The sequence below is a fragment of the Apis florea genome, unplaced genomic scaffold (genome assembly GCF_048593485.1).
Source record: "Apis florea isolate Af1SG1 unplaced genomic scaffold, ASM4859348v1 contig_3798_pilon, whole genome shotgun sequence".
NCBI classification, from domain to species: Eukaryota; Metazoa; Arthropoda; class Insecta; order Hymenoptera; family Apidae; genus Apis; species Apis florea.
The window spans coordinates 842,994-858,466 of NW_028256860.1; the positions used below are offsets into that span (position 1 = coordinate 842,994).

Genomic DNA, 15,473 nt, shown 5'->3' on the forward strand with positions numbered 1-15,473 from the left:
AAATTTTTGCTACCATTGTGACTCGAAATTCTAGATAAATGATATAAATTGGATTTTAGATTAATTTAAAATTCATTTTAATTGATATGATTTCATTATTAATAACAGATTATACGAAGAAAAGATAAAACATAGAAATTTAATTTTTGTAAGCCAAAAAAATGTTATCATTATTGATTTATTATAAATCTGTATATAATAACAATTTCAAAAAAGATTTGTTTGATAATTCGAGTTGTTAAAATTTTAGTTCTTGACAAAAATTTCGAAATTTGTTATATAATTGTAAAAATATAAATCTTTTTAGTAGTATAAATGAATAAAAATTAAAATACTTATCATCACAATGATTATTGAATTTTTAATATTTTTATAATTTATATTCGCAATTATATTTATGTCAATTATGTAATAGCTGTTGAAATTTTATAACGCGGTAATTCCAACGCAATTCCAAATTTATTGTAAATTTATTGTAAAGATCAATGAATATTTCTTTTTTAAATTTACAAATTGAAATTTATTTTTTAGAAATTATAAATATTTTTGATAAAAATCTATAATATTTTTAATAGTAATTAATAATTACCAGATTTATGAATTGATAAAGTTCAATTACTTTTTTATATAATATCTAGAGTTACATTTATAATATTTAAAATGATTCTTAAAGATAAATATGTAACAGAAGTGTAATTCTTGTACAGTATAAATTAATAATTACACATATCATAATTACAAATATCCATTAATTTACTATTTTTTCTATTATAAATGTAATTTAATGTTATTGCTATGTAAATTAATAATAAATAATAAAAAATATATTAAATTATTTAAATATATTTCCTTCGACATTCTAAATCGCGATATGCCTATTATTCACACCACAAAATTATTATAAATCTTCAATTTCCTTGAAACACGATCAAACACGTTGCATTCTTCGACGATTCCCCAAAAGCCTAATCCTCTTACGAGTACGGATAATAATACACACATATATGTATATACATATATATTCAATCTTCTTATGCAACATGTGAAAGTTGTTCATTACCTTCACAAGATCCCCATGATACGTAATTAGATAGGCGGAAAAGAAGAAAAAGGACGCAATTACCTTGATATATAACTTATCCATGTAACAGCTATAAGGCAAAAATTTTTTCGAAGGGCGTAGAATTTTATTTTTTCAAGTTTCTACAGCCGCGTAGAAAACGCACGGATTCACGCTTCGAAACGCACGCTTCGAGACTGCGCGTCTGCACGCTCGTCGAAATTTCCAATTACAGTGTATACTCGACAGAATGAGATATACCACTTCTTCAATTATAAACCACGAAAGCGACGCTCTATCTTCGCCACGGATTAATTAGTACATCTACGTGGAAGAAGAAATAACCGAGAGAATAACAATTCAAGCTTGTTATTGACCAATCTGATGCTCGTTGCACGCAAGATGGATGTCTTAATCAATTTAAATGCTTAATTTTCAATTTACGAATTGATTGATGGAATGTAGATAAATGGTAAACAGAAGTAAAAGAGTTGATTATTTAGAAAATTGATTGTTCTGAGTTTTGAAGGAATTTAAAAAGAAAAATAGAAAGTGTGAGTAAATTTTGATTTATGTAATAAATTAATTTTATTACAAAATACGTAATGAAAATTTTTTTTAGTAAATTTTGATGATTTAATAAAGAGAAAGGGTGTATTGGTTAATTATATTAAAAATAAAAATAAATAATAAATTATTAGATTCGAGAAAATGTTGAGAGATGAATTTTTTTGAATTATTTATGATTAAAGTAAATTCGTAATTTATCAATATTTTAAAGTTAAAGTACTTTATTGGAACCACTATATTCGTTATCAATTCGTTTCTGAGCAATATTGAATTGGATGAATGTAGAATCAATTTTTTAAAGAAGAATTAACGATAAAAGAAATAAATTTTCGAATAAGAACTTAAATATATAAAAGTAAATAGAAATTTAACTTTTATTGAAAAACTGACAAACAATAAATCAGATAGTAAGAAACTTTTGGCAGCAAATATTAGATTTAATAGAATGAATATCAAAATATTTTCTTACCGAAAAAATGCCGATGAATATTGAATCTGATTAATATAAAGACAAAAGAATATAAAAATTCCACTGTACTTTGCAAAATAAATATTAATTTAAGATAAGAAAGAAATTTATAATCAAGAGAATATTAATTTTATAATATTTTAATTTATTGAATCATTTTTAAATTTAAAATTTTTGAATTTTTTAAAAAGAAATTTTTTAGTAAAAAATATATAAAAATAATGAAATTAAAATAGAAAGATTTGAAATATAAAATCAAAAGATTTTTTTATTTCATTATGTTTTTTTTCTTCAAAAAATAATAGTTTAATTAAACGCATAATAGTTCAAATTATCATAAATTAACACTATCCTTGAATTAAAAAGTGCAATGATCTAGTGATTAATTTAATAACGAATCCTATTTTTCCCATTATTGATTGATAAATTAATTATAAAAAATTATTGTATTATTTATAACTTTCTAATTCATTAAAATATAATGTATATCATGAAATATTCAACAAACTGGAAACATTATGATGTAACAAAGTCGGATCATAATATATTATTTGCAATTATTTTATCGTGACATTCACCTTTCTCGAAATGACTTTGAATGATGCAAATCTTAAACAATATTAATTGTTCATTCTTTACACGTTTCATACGTTATATATATAGTTTTTAATTTTTTATATTTTTATATTTTTTTATTTATATATATTGAATTGAAAATATTAAATTCAAATATAATGGAATTTTAATACAAATTGATTCAGAATATTAATCTGAAATTTAAAAAATCTTGATATTTATATAAATTATATAATTATATAATAAATTATATAAATTAAGATATATAAAAATAGAATTTTTCGAATTAACGAAATTATTTGAATAAGAAAATTTTTGATTATATAATATAAACTTTTCTTAAATGAATTATTTATATAATATTAATATATTAATATATTAATTAAAATATATTTATTATAATTTTTATTTTGAGAAAAATAATATACTTATTTTACAATAAATTTAAAATAATAGTGTAAAAAATAATTTTTATTACAAAATTAAGGTTTTATAGTTTTTTAGCAATTAAATCGCACAAATTTTTTAATAGAAAAAAAAAATACATCTTATTAAATAATTTTTAAATTCATTCTTCTCTTTATTAATGCCAACAGTTGTGGATTTCTCAATAATATATATTTTTGTCAAGTATTCTTAATACTTTTTAATTTTTTTAAGTATTTCGGATTTTAATAATTCGCAATAAATATATGTTTACATATCAATACTGTATTGATATGTATATGTAATAGTTGTATACTATATGAATGTATGTATATTTAATGTTAATTTTAAATTATATTTCACTATTATAAGATAAAAAAAAACATTATTATTAAAAAAAGACATTATTATTATTGTTGCAAATAGATAAATAGATATAATGTACAATTTAGATAATGAAATGTTCGGTTAATTCAAGAACATTCAAGGTATTCAGGTAATGAGTTATTTAGTTGAATAATTCGTATAATATTTACTTTATTATTTTTTAAATTTTAGATTACGTAAATTTAGTAAAAATCTATGAAAATTTATTAAATTAAATATTTTTCATTAATAAAGATAAAAATAAATTTCATTAATGAAATGATATAAATTTTTACAGAAAAATAGTAATAATATTAGATTATAAATAAACTGCAATTACTTAAACATTAAATCTTATGGTAATTACTTTAATATTTTCTAAATATCAAATTACAGTAAAAATGCATGAAATTTAAATTAAAATATTTTTCATTAATAAATAAATAATATTTAATAAAATTATACAAATATGTTCAGGAAAATAATAATGAGATATAAGATTATGAATACATTAATATTTATGTATTTATGAAAAATTTAAATATACAAATATATACAAATTGCAGATTGTAGATAATATTCAAAAAGATACAGAATACCCAAAGTAAAGTATTATTATGATATTTAAATGATAAAATATATCTTTAATTAAATCTTATTTCTCTTATTCAATTTAAATAAAAATCTATAATCTAAATAATAATTATATATAACATTCGAAAAACTTTTGAAATTGATTTAATAAAGAATCAAATTCCCTTCTTAAAGATTAGCCAATATATCATTATTGATTACTTGATATTATATTTCCAATAATTATTATGAATTTTTTCTATGAATATTGATTCGTAAATCACTGTGTATATAAGAATCAATTTGTGATTTATGGTGTGTGAAATAATTATAAAATGTTGTTTGATAAATTGTGTATTAGTTAATCGCTACCAATTATATTAATGAAATATCTACAAATTACACGAAGCAGATAATAGTTAATAATTTGCCGCATCTATTTATACGATACTCGAAAGTAAAAGTTCTAATCATTCTTAATGGAAAGTGATGATTTTAAATTTGCATATCATGATATTTCAAATTAATTGCTAATACATGTAAAGCAATCTTTGAAACTAGTGGATATTTTTGTGTATGAAAAGAGTTGATTTTATATATTATATGATCTTTTACAATATGATATAATAATGGTATTTTACAATAATGATATTTTAATTTAATAATTTAATAAAATAATATTGAATAATAAAAATTTCATCATAATTATATTTATAATAATAATAATACAACATAAATACAACATTAAATAAATAAATTTTACTAATTTTTAAACATTAAAAATATTTATTAAAAATTAAAATAATGATTAAGAAATATTTTTATATTTATATATTGAGTGTAATAAACTTAAATAAAATCTAATTGAAAATATTTTAGAAATTCGATAATTTATAATAAAATCATAATGAAAAATTGTTTTTCAAAAAATAGAAAAATATTAGAGGATTAAAAAATAAAAAGAAAATTTCAAAAAAATAATATTTAATATTTGAAAACATAAATCTTTTGCAAAGAAAAATTTCACGAGTCATTCCTTGATAAAATTAAATCTTAGATCTTAGATACAAAGTGACTTTCTTAATAATTAAATAGTAAAATTGAAATGAAAGTAAACGAAACATCTTTTATAATATCTCTTTCAATTTGATTCTAATTAATACGAAATTAATTCTTTTCTAAAACCATTAAAAAACAGTTCAATGATTTTTCAGCATTTTTCAACGAATTACGATTATATTTTTCCGAATTATATAATTTTTATTAAGAATAATTCCTCTAATTTGTTCACAAAACGAAACTGCTCGAAATGAAATAATATCTTTTTATGGTAATTTATGGCAAAATAGGGAATCATGATCCGTCACGCAAAGTTTTGCCTCTTTTTTTCATTGGTTCAATATTTTCAAGGATATTGCAAAGAATATATGATCGTGTTTTTATTCTATTTTTATTCATTATCATAATGCGATTGCACGTGTCGAACAAAAAACTTTTCAGAATTAATTTCTGTAAATTAATAAAGTGAAATGAAAAAGAGAAAGTGTAAAATTTATTTTGTTTTATTATATGTTTTATTATATATTTTCCTTTTTCTTTCGACTCACTTTTCATTCAACGATATCTGTGAATATTAATTTTTCATTATCAAGTAATTATGTTCTAATGTGTCCAATTTGATAAAAACAATAATATGATACTTGTTTGAAATGAGAGACGAAAAAGAAAAGTGGCGAAGAAATAAAGAGACATTTTGAATTTCGAAAAAGAATGCAATCAAAGAAAGATTGATTGCAACTGACAAGAGAGGAAGGAAAACTTTCTCGTTATATCGATGTTGGTTAATTAACACGCAAACTAGAAACGTGTACATACGAGTAATATTATAATACTTCTATTATGAATCATCTTGACAGGAATCTCTAGTTGAAATTTACCAATGGGATACATTGAAGAAGAATTTCAAAGAATTTCATCGGGAAGTAAATGTATAAATTACTTTATGCTTGTGTTGAAATAATGTAATAAATTTTATATAATGTAATAAATATAAAAATATTTCCTTCCTGTTATTTGCACATAAATATAGTACAATAATATTAATATTTAAAAAATTTCAGTATAAGAGAAGTTTTGCCTTTAAAATTTAATAAATAATTTAAAATATAGGTGAAATAAATATGAGAATCATAATAAATGATGATTTTATTGATAAAAAATGGAATTATGCTATAATTTCACATTTTTTTTTTCACAAAAAGAAACCAATTCAATGTTGAAACCATAGAATATAAAAATCGGAAAAAATTATTTTTTTTTTCTTAAATATTAATTTCCAAATATGAATTCCTATAAATAATTTCCTATATGAGTGGAATTATATCACTATGATTCTCAGCCTTTTCCTCATATTATCCACAATAAAAAGAAAATAATTTTTCTAGCTTAATTTTATTTACAAAATAAATAATAAAATATTTTTATTATAGTAGAAACATGATAAGATTGAATCAGCTAATTAGATAATTTCTATAATAATTATTCTTTACCATATTACCTTATACATCAAATTAAATACAATTTCTTAGAATCATTTTATGGATCATTGTACAGGATATATTAAAAATACAAATCTTTCAATCAGATGATATAATAAACGATAATGAAAAGTGCGTTAAAACCTTAATTAAATACAAATACAAATTTCGAAAACCAATTAATATATTGTTCCATTCTAAAAATTGTTATGCCAGAAATTTTTTCACCCGAGAAGATCAGGATTCATACATACTAGATAAGATACTCGCCCTTAACTACGTCATAAAATATTAATGCTATCGTAATATAATACATTTTTAAATACATAATGTATAAACTGCACATATATTAATATTGCGTAAATATAAAGAGAAACACGAATAAATGATCAATATGAGAATACATGAAATTCAGATCTTGCTTTATTACATAATATTCATCAACTCGTTCACGTGAGAGTTGCATTTCTAGTTGCGTAGTTGGAATTACAAAATAGACTACTTTCATCAAAATATAATTCCAGAATTATAGCTGGAAACGCTATACGGATAAATGCTTTGACGGATAAATTGTTTCACAAGTTCAACATTAATAAATAATCCCCGACGAAAGCTTAGATCGTATCTAAGATGACAACCCTATTTTCCACATGAAAAAATAAGGCAGGAAAATTTCGCCATAAAAGAATTAAATTTCGTTACATAAATGGAAAAAGGAAAAGCGGTGCAGCATTTATCGATCGATCGTTACGTTCCCGTACGAAACAACATTCATGAAAGGAAAGATGTAACGAGGGGGTCATTCGGCGATATTTATTGAAAATCGCGCGAATGAGGAGACAGGGCCCCGTAACGAGTATTTACCACGGTGATACACCAACGAGTTGGATGCTTGTGCACCGGATTAATCGTTAAAAATTGCCCCTCTATCTCGCGGCAAGATCAAAATGGTAGTGGCGCATGCGACCGTATTAACATACGGCATTAGGTATTCCGCATGCGAAGCAACCGGCGAGCTTTGCTTGGATTTTCTGCGGCAATTACACGCGCCTAATGGCCACCCTTTGCGGATAGATCGACGCACCGCGAAACTATGTTTTGAATTAACGCTATTCGAAGATAACGGATGGTGTATATATCATTTTGGTATATACTAAAAGTTTGAAATTTGAAAATATTTTTTTCTTTGTTTATATTAGATTTTCTTATAACTTTCTTGTTAATTCGTAAACATATTTAAAAGTAGAAATTCTTGAGAATTGACAAAGGTATAACTATTGTTTTGCGGATATTAATAGTATTTTTTATTTATTTGGATAGATTTTTGGAGAAAGAATTTTTTTTAGGCAAGAGTTTTTCCCAAACTTTTAGAAACTTGTTTTTGAAAATAGTAATTTTTATGATGCATTCATTATTGTTATAAAAAAAAGTTGCTGTGGTATCTTTTAATTTCTTGTGTCAATTTAATTAATATAAATTGATATAAATCTTGATATAAATCTGGAAGTTGAGGAAATTAAACGAAAATATGAAATCTTGTACAACCCAAAATATTGATTTTGAATTATTCATTTGACAATTTTCGATGAATAAAATTCCCCAAACTTATATATTTAAAGCAACCCACATAAAATAAACATGCGATTGATGAAATAGGACTTTTAGAATTTTTATTCTCAAATAATAAAAACTTTAATCTATTTTTTAAATATTTTTTAAATAATATTTCGATTTTATGAAATTAATTCAAAACTTTTAACCGATAAATAAAAAACAGAATAAAATAGAATATCAAAAATATTTTTTTTCATAACAATAAAAAATAAGAAGTGAAAAAAACTTAAAAAGTTTTTCGTCTTTAAAAGTTTTGTTGTTGAATCAAATATTCATTTCATTTGTCAAAAATTTCTTTTTTATTGGAAAAAAATATTTGATCATTAATCGAGAGAATTGCAATATACATCTTTTCCATGAAATTATCACAATTAAAGTCACATAAATTTTATTATATATAATTATTAAATCTTAATTTTTTTCATTGAAATATTTATTAACACTTGTATTATAATTTATTTTAAATACAACACAGAAAAATATTCACTTTTTTTCTTTTCTTTCTTTTCTTTAATCTTTATATTATAATATCTAGATACTCAAATATCTTTTATCTTAGCAGAGAATTAAAGTCTTTTTAGTTTTTTTTATAAAAAAATTTTTAAATTTAGTAAATTTATATGATCCTTATTTGCTATCGATTTATATTCCAAGTTTAAAATTTTGTAAGCGAAAAAGTATATAAAAATTAAAAATTGAATAATAATTGAAAATTTTTGATAAAACTCGTTCGAACAACATAATAAAAAATGATAAAAATTTTACTCCACTTTTTTCCCTGAATTTTCTTTCAAAATTCAATTTAATTTCCGTTTATAATGGTTCGATTAAATGTTTTTGTTGATGTTGCGATAATTAACTATCAAGTTGTGATAGTTAAGAATGAAATCACTGAAAGAATTTTAAATATTTTATTTATTCCTATACTTTTTCTTGTAAAAGTATCCTTTAAAATTTACATATATAATAATAATAATTAATAATAATTTTGCAATTAACTTGCGATTTTTTTTTTTTTTTACTACAGAAATTATCGAATATTGGAAAGTATAGAAAATAAAATTTAACTTTTTGAAATTTTCTCAATAAATTCCAAAGACATTGAGAAATTTCTAGCATACTTTCCCAATCATCTTGCACGGTAAAAAAGAAAATTTTCCACGTTACATACTCGTATAATCGCCAAAACAGGTGCTAGATCACAGCTGCATCGATGATTTGCTATTCAATTTACGACACGTTAATACGAACCTGTAGAATTAGTTCCGTCGTTGCTCTCACTGATGACCAACCGTGAGAAAGTATGGTCGATCGCAAGAAGACACACGAGGAGACGACACGTTTTAGATTTTCATCGTGAATGGAGGAAATCAGTCTGGGTCAAATCACGCTTGCGTGAACGTCAACTTCCTTCCTTCAATTTGATTCGCGACATAGTCCGCCACGTAATAATAATCACATTTCATTTACAACGCGCTGACTTAAATAATCAGAAACATATGTGATACATGCATGCTCGAGAAAATATGTCACTTGAATATGTCATTTAAACATGTTATTCTTGTCGTGTGCGTGGATGCGAGATTTATATAATTTTTTTAAAACGCAAATGAAACGAACGTAATGAAAAATGAAAAATCGAATTATTTGATCATTTATTGCGGATTGTTTAATTTGCAATATTTATTAAAATAATAAAGGAAAAGATAATGTGAAATTTATTATCCGTTGGTAAATTGGAACGTTTTAATAAAATAAATATTAGAGTGATATTTATATGATTTTATAATATTTTTGTAGCAGAAAGAAAAAAGTGACACGAGATCAGAAATAAACGGATTTTAAATGTGTTTAATTTTTTTATAACATTTTTGAAAAATTAAGAAATTTTTTATTGTTTATGAATACGAAAAAATTTTTAACATTAATTTATCATAATATGAAATCCTATGTGTGAAGAAAATATAGAATTTAATTCATATTAATTGAATAAATATATTTTTCTTTTTCATTTCTTTCTTATATATATATATTCTTTAGATAAAATAAATCAAAACATATTATTATTATTTTATATTTTATTCACTATGGACAAAAATAATTATTTGTAATTTTTAAGTAATTATATAGATATATATAAGTTTACTAAATGTTATAATAAATATATCTGTGTAAATAAAAATTTTCATTTCAAAAAATCCCGCACAAAAATATAATATTTTTTCAAATAGAGATAAATATTTTCTTTTTCATTTGAAGTTATTAAATATAAAAATGAGAAATATAAGAATTAAATTAGAAACAAATTTAAACTATTTAATATATACACTACATTACCATTCCTACATTTAAACATACGATTACGAAAAAGTAATTATAAACAAATTTATTCAAAAAGAAAATCGTAGATTAACAATCATAAATATTGACGTATCGATAAAGTATTAATTGATATATGTGCATAATAACCACCAATAATTAGCTAATATAACAATAAGCTAAAGGCAAATTTAACATCAGTAATGAAACATTTATTTAATTCAGTTCAATTTTCCAGATGGCAAACATTGTTTCAAAGTTGTCTTAATTCCACATTATAATTCAAAATAATGATGAAACTTCGATTTATCATACACAAATATCTAATTTGTTTCAACGAATTTACTTAGTGTAGTTTCAAATATTGCTTAAAATAATAAGATACATATCAAATATGATTAAATGACAGGTATAATATAATGTAATATATTAGTATACCATATATTACTATACACTTTACTTCATTATTGTAATTACATACATTTTAAAAAGGAAATTAAATTACTTGCTATAAATCATATTCTCTTCTTCCGTTTAAAGTAATAAGTTTAAACGATAAATGCTGAAATAATCATATTAAATTTTTATAAAACTTAAAAGAATGTTAATATAATCGAAATTATATTAACATTAACAATCATTAATCAAATATTTTTAGTTCAAATGAAAACAAATTTTTACCCTATTCAAAATATTCTTCAAAATCTAACGTATTGAAAAATCTAATTTTTAATATATTAAAAATTATATCTATAATAATATATCTAATATAATTATATTATAAGATATCCAATTATTTAATCTGATCGAATATATTAAACCTAAAAACTCAGTAAATTCGTTGAATAGAAATTGAAGGAAATGCATAATGGAATATATGAAATTGTTGAAACAATTAAAAAATTATTAGCATTATTAGATGAAACAAATATCGCGACCATACTACAATGCGTACGTTGCTAATTTATTCATGAAACGCATTCATGAAACACCTGAATAGAATACCTGTCCATTGTGTTTGCGCGTTATCTTAAAAGCTATCTAATGGAACAATTTCCATGGATTACGATCAAATAGTGGTAGATCGGCACGCGATTAGAGGTGGGCTCGCACAATTTCCCGTACGTATTATCCCGGCACTGGCTTGAACACGTTTTTGCAAATGCAAAACGAGACGTACAAGTATAATACGGACGATGAGGTGCAGCGAAAGTAACTGAGCTATTATGCCGCGGAGTATATAAGGCTCAGTCTAGAAAACGAAGCGGTTCAGTTAGTGGTTATACGCCACATCAAAACATACGCGAACTCAACGATGGATATCAAGGTAAGCGACTTTAGTTACAGCGAGAATCACTCGAGAGAGAAGTTTGCGTCGTGCTTGTTTGAACAGTCGAATTTTACAAGTGTTCAAGTTGGTTTCATTGAGTGTCATTACCGTTTCAGCATTACATTAAATAAAATAAGATTGATTTCTTCTAAAGTAACCAGTGATTTAAATTTAAAGTGTTAATTTCCGAATCTTTTGATAAGGCAATCAACTTAATTATTTCGAAAAGCTATGATATATCGAATATTATATGTATAACGAGGAAGAAGACTTTTGCTCGAAAAAGAAAGTATTAATTTTTATTTTATCTAGAATTCGAATGTCAGAGTGAAAAAAATTTGTAATCATCTTTCACTGAATTTTTCAAATTCCCTAACGAAAAATAATAAGTTGCGCAAATCATCTTATAAACCTTCATTTGAAATGCCAAATTCCACACAATGTGGACGTATCACGAATTAATAAAATAATCGATCGAATCAATCTCAACTTTCGCCTCACTTTCAGCTCGCCATCGTCCTAGTGGCATTGGCCACGCAAGTGAGTTGCAGCGAGAAGAGTAAATCCGTGGAGGAGAGTGTATCGGCGAAGGACTCCGTGTCCGAGTCGACGGAGAAGAAGACGGAGAAGCGAGGATTGCACGGTAGCTACGGTGATCTGGGCGGGGGCGGTGGCTACGACCACCATCACGAGGAAGTGAAGGCCGTGACCGTGGTGAAAAAGGTACCGGTCCCGTACGAGGTGACGAAGCACGTGCCCTACCTCGTGGAGAAGCACGTCCCGTACGAAGTGAAGGTCGGCGTGCCGCAGCCGTACACCGTGGAGAAGCACGTTCCGTATCCCGTGAAGGTGTTCGTGAAGGTGCCCGTACACGTGCCCCAGCCTTACACCGTGGAGAAGAAGGTGCCCTACGAGGTCAAGGTACCAGTGGACAAACCGTACGAGGTGAAGGTGTTGGTCCCGCAGCCGTACACCGTGGAGAAGCACGTACCCGTACCGGTCAAGGTGCCTGTACCGCAGCCGTACACCGTGGAGAAGCACGTGCCGTTCCCAGTGAAGGTCAAAGTTCCGGTACCGCAACCGTACCCGGTCGAGAAACCGGTGCCATACGAAGTTAAGGTACCAGTGGACAAACCGTACCCGGTCACCGTCCCCAAACCGTATCCAGTCACCGTCGAGAAGCCGTACCCTGTACCGGTCGACAAACCCGTACCGTACGAAGTTAAGGTACCTGTGGACAAACCTTATCCCGTGCCAGTAGAGAAACCTTATCCCGTACCCGTCAAAGTACCTGTCCCTCAACCGTACCCTGTACAGAAGCCGGTACCTGTCCCGGTCCCAAAACCCGTCCCCTATCCTGTCAAAGTACCTGTCGACAAACCGTACATCGTGGAAAAGGAAGTACCTGTACCCGTGGAGAAGGAGGTGCCGGTTCCGGTCAAGGTGCCTGTACCAGTGCCTATACACGAAGGACACGGAGGTTACGGAGGAGGCGGTTACGAAGGTATTTCTGGGTATGGAGACGGAGGCGGATACCATCATCGTTGATTTCTTCGAGTGATCGAGACGGTTTCTTCGATATGTTAAGATTTTTAATATACGCGCTGCTGGATCTCTGGGCAATTCTCTCTTTCTCCCTTTTCGCGAACGTGAAACGAAGAAAAACCGTCGATGAAATTCATCACGAAGGTTTCGATAATCTTCTTCTTTTTTTTTTAGCTCTTCCTTTTTTTTTTTTTTTTTTTATTATTAATCAGAAAGGAAATATCGAAATATATGAAACTCGAGTTGTCTCGATATAATAGTATGTAGTACGTTGAAGATGCATGATCGTGTGTATCTTCGTACGGGGAGAACGAGGTAAAACGTTTCTTGAGTTTTCTGTAGTTAATGCTTCTCTCGAGCGAGTAACGTGTCTTTCAGATTTTTTGTTTATTGTAATTTAAGAAGCTGTTCGTGTAATTGAATGATATTAACGATTTCTTGGTGACAGCGTCAATGTTTGGTCATAGTAATTTTCCGCTAAAATTTGTCTGCGATTAATCTGCTTTCGATATCGTCTTTGAAAGGATGGATTGGAAAATGGATATGAAAAAGTAATTCCTCTTTTTAGATCTCAGCCAATGTTTGCTTATCGTTGAAATATATCAATAAATTCTTGAAATCTCGTTTATATGGTAATGAATATTAAGATGTAAACAGTACTTTCAACGTTCAATAAGATTGCACGACATTATTTAAAAAATTAGGGTGGAACTTCTTAAAAGACTAAATAAAGACAAAGAGAATGGAGATAAGTATGATCACCATTTGATATAAAAATTTAAATTGTACGTGTCGTATTTTTTTCTTTTTTTTCTTTTTTTTTTTTTTTTTTCCTTAAGCTGTTCCAAAGAAAACATTAACATCGATGTTTAAGAGAGCTTTACGAACGTAAATTAGCCGATGTAAAATAAACGCCACCGAGAAATTATAATTTCGTACTGGCGAACTACTCTTGTACCTAATTTAAGTTAAGATACCCAAGCGAAATGGAGTGTCTTTTTATATCAAAGATTTTTAATAAATACTCGTCTATCATCTTACACGATTGAATTTTATTTTCTTCCTCTTTCACGAATTTTTCAATTGTTTTTTTTTTTTTGAATTATGTATTTTATTATTATTCAATTATTATTTTTCCATTACTTAAAGATTATATCAATTTTTTATCTTCTAAAAAGTTTTAAGAATTATTGTCACTTATAAAATTTATAAAACCAATGCATTCCTTTCATTATTTTTATATAGATTTTAATGCTACTATTCAATAATATTAGGATATTACTACAGTGAATTAAACGAATATTTAATTATACGACTATATCATAATTTAGTAGACCAGGTATTTTTATTAATTTTTAGTTAAAATTTAAAAAAAGAAATTCAAAAATTAAAGGACTGTCACGTGAAAAATTTTTTCAAGGAACAAAAATGATGTTTTTAAGACAACAACAACAAAAAAAACTTTTTTGTAATATTAAAATTACAATGTAAGTTTTTAATTTTAAAATTTTCACAAAAGAAAATAATTGCTTTTGTGTTGTAATAATATTTCTCCATTTTTTCTTCAATACGTAAGATTTTCACGCATTTTCCCGGAAAAAGAATTAAAAAAAATTTTGCACGAACGCGCTAACGAACCAACGCTTTCTTGATTCATAATGGTTTTACCGGAAATCTTGTCCTCACGATGAGTTTCACTTTTGCAAAATTTCCCTTTTCACACTACCTCTTCATTACGATCAACTAGATAAGTACAGTATAAAAAATCATAAAAAGCAAAGAAGAAAGAATTGTTACATAAACGTCTCTTTCACTCGATGAAAGAGCATGGAAAGATGATTCGATTACTTAAAAAAGATTCTCAGATATATTTATTTTTTTATTTACGTGAATTTATTATTTTGTGATATTATATCAAAACAGTATCAAAATAATTTCTTAATTTGGAATCAGATTCAAATATTATTGATATTTTATTCTATGTATAATATTAATAATATTAATATCATTCTCTCACAAAAATCAATTTTCCTCAAAATTAAAAACATTTCAAAATATATAAAAAAAGTAGAATAATAATAACATTAA

General features: G+C 25.7%; 1 protein-coding gene across 1 annotated transcript; it reads left to right on the plus strand.

Annotated features, from left to right (window-relative positions):
* Positions 1-11,719: 11,719 nt before the first annotated feature.
* Positions 11,720-14,425, plus strand: Vajk4 (chitin-binding protein vajk4). The gene is made up of 2 exons (XM_003689801.4): positions 11,720-11,837; positions 12,348-14,425. Exons 1-2 carry the CDS (start codon positions 11,826-11,828, stop codon positions 13,386-13,388), a joined length of 1,053 nt encoding a protein of 350 aa, XP_003689849.2. The 5' UTR covers positions 11,720-11,825; the 3' UTR covers positions 13,389-14,425.
* Positions 14,426-15,473: the final 1,048 nt, after the last annotated feature.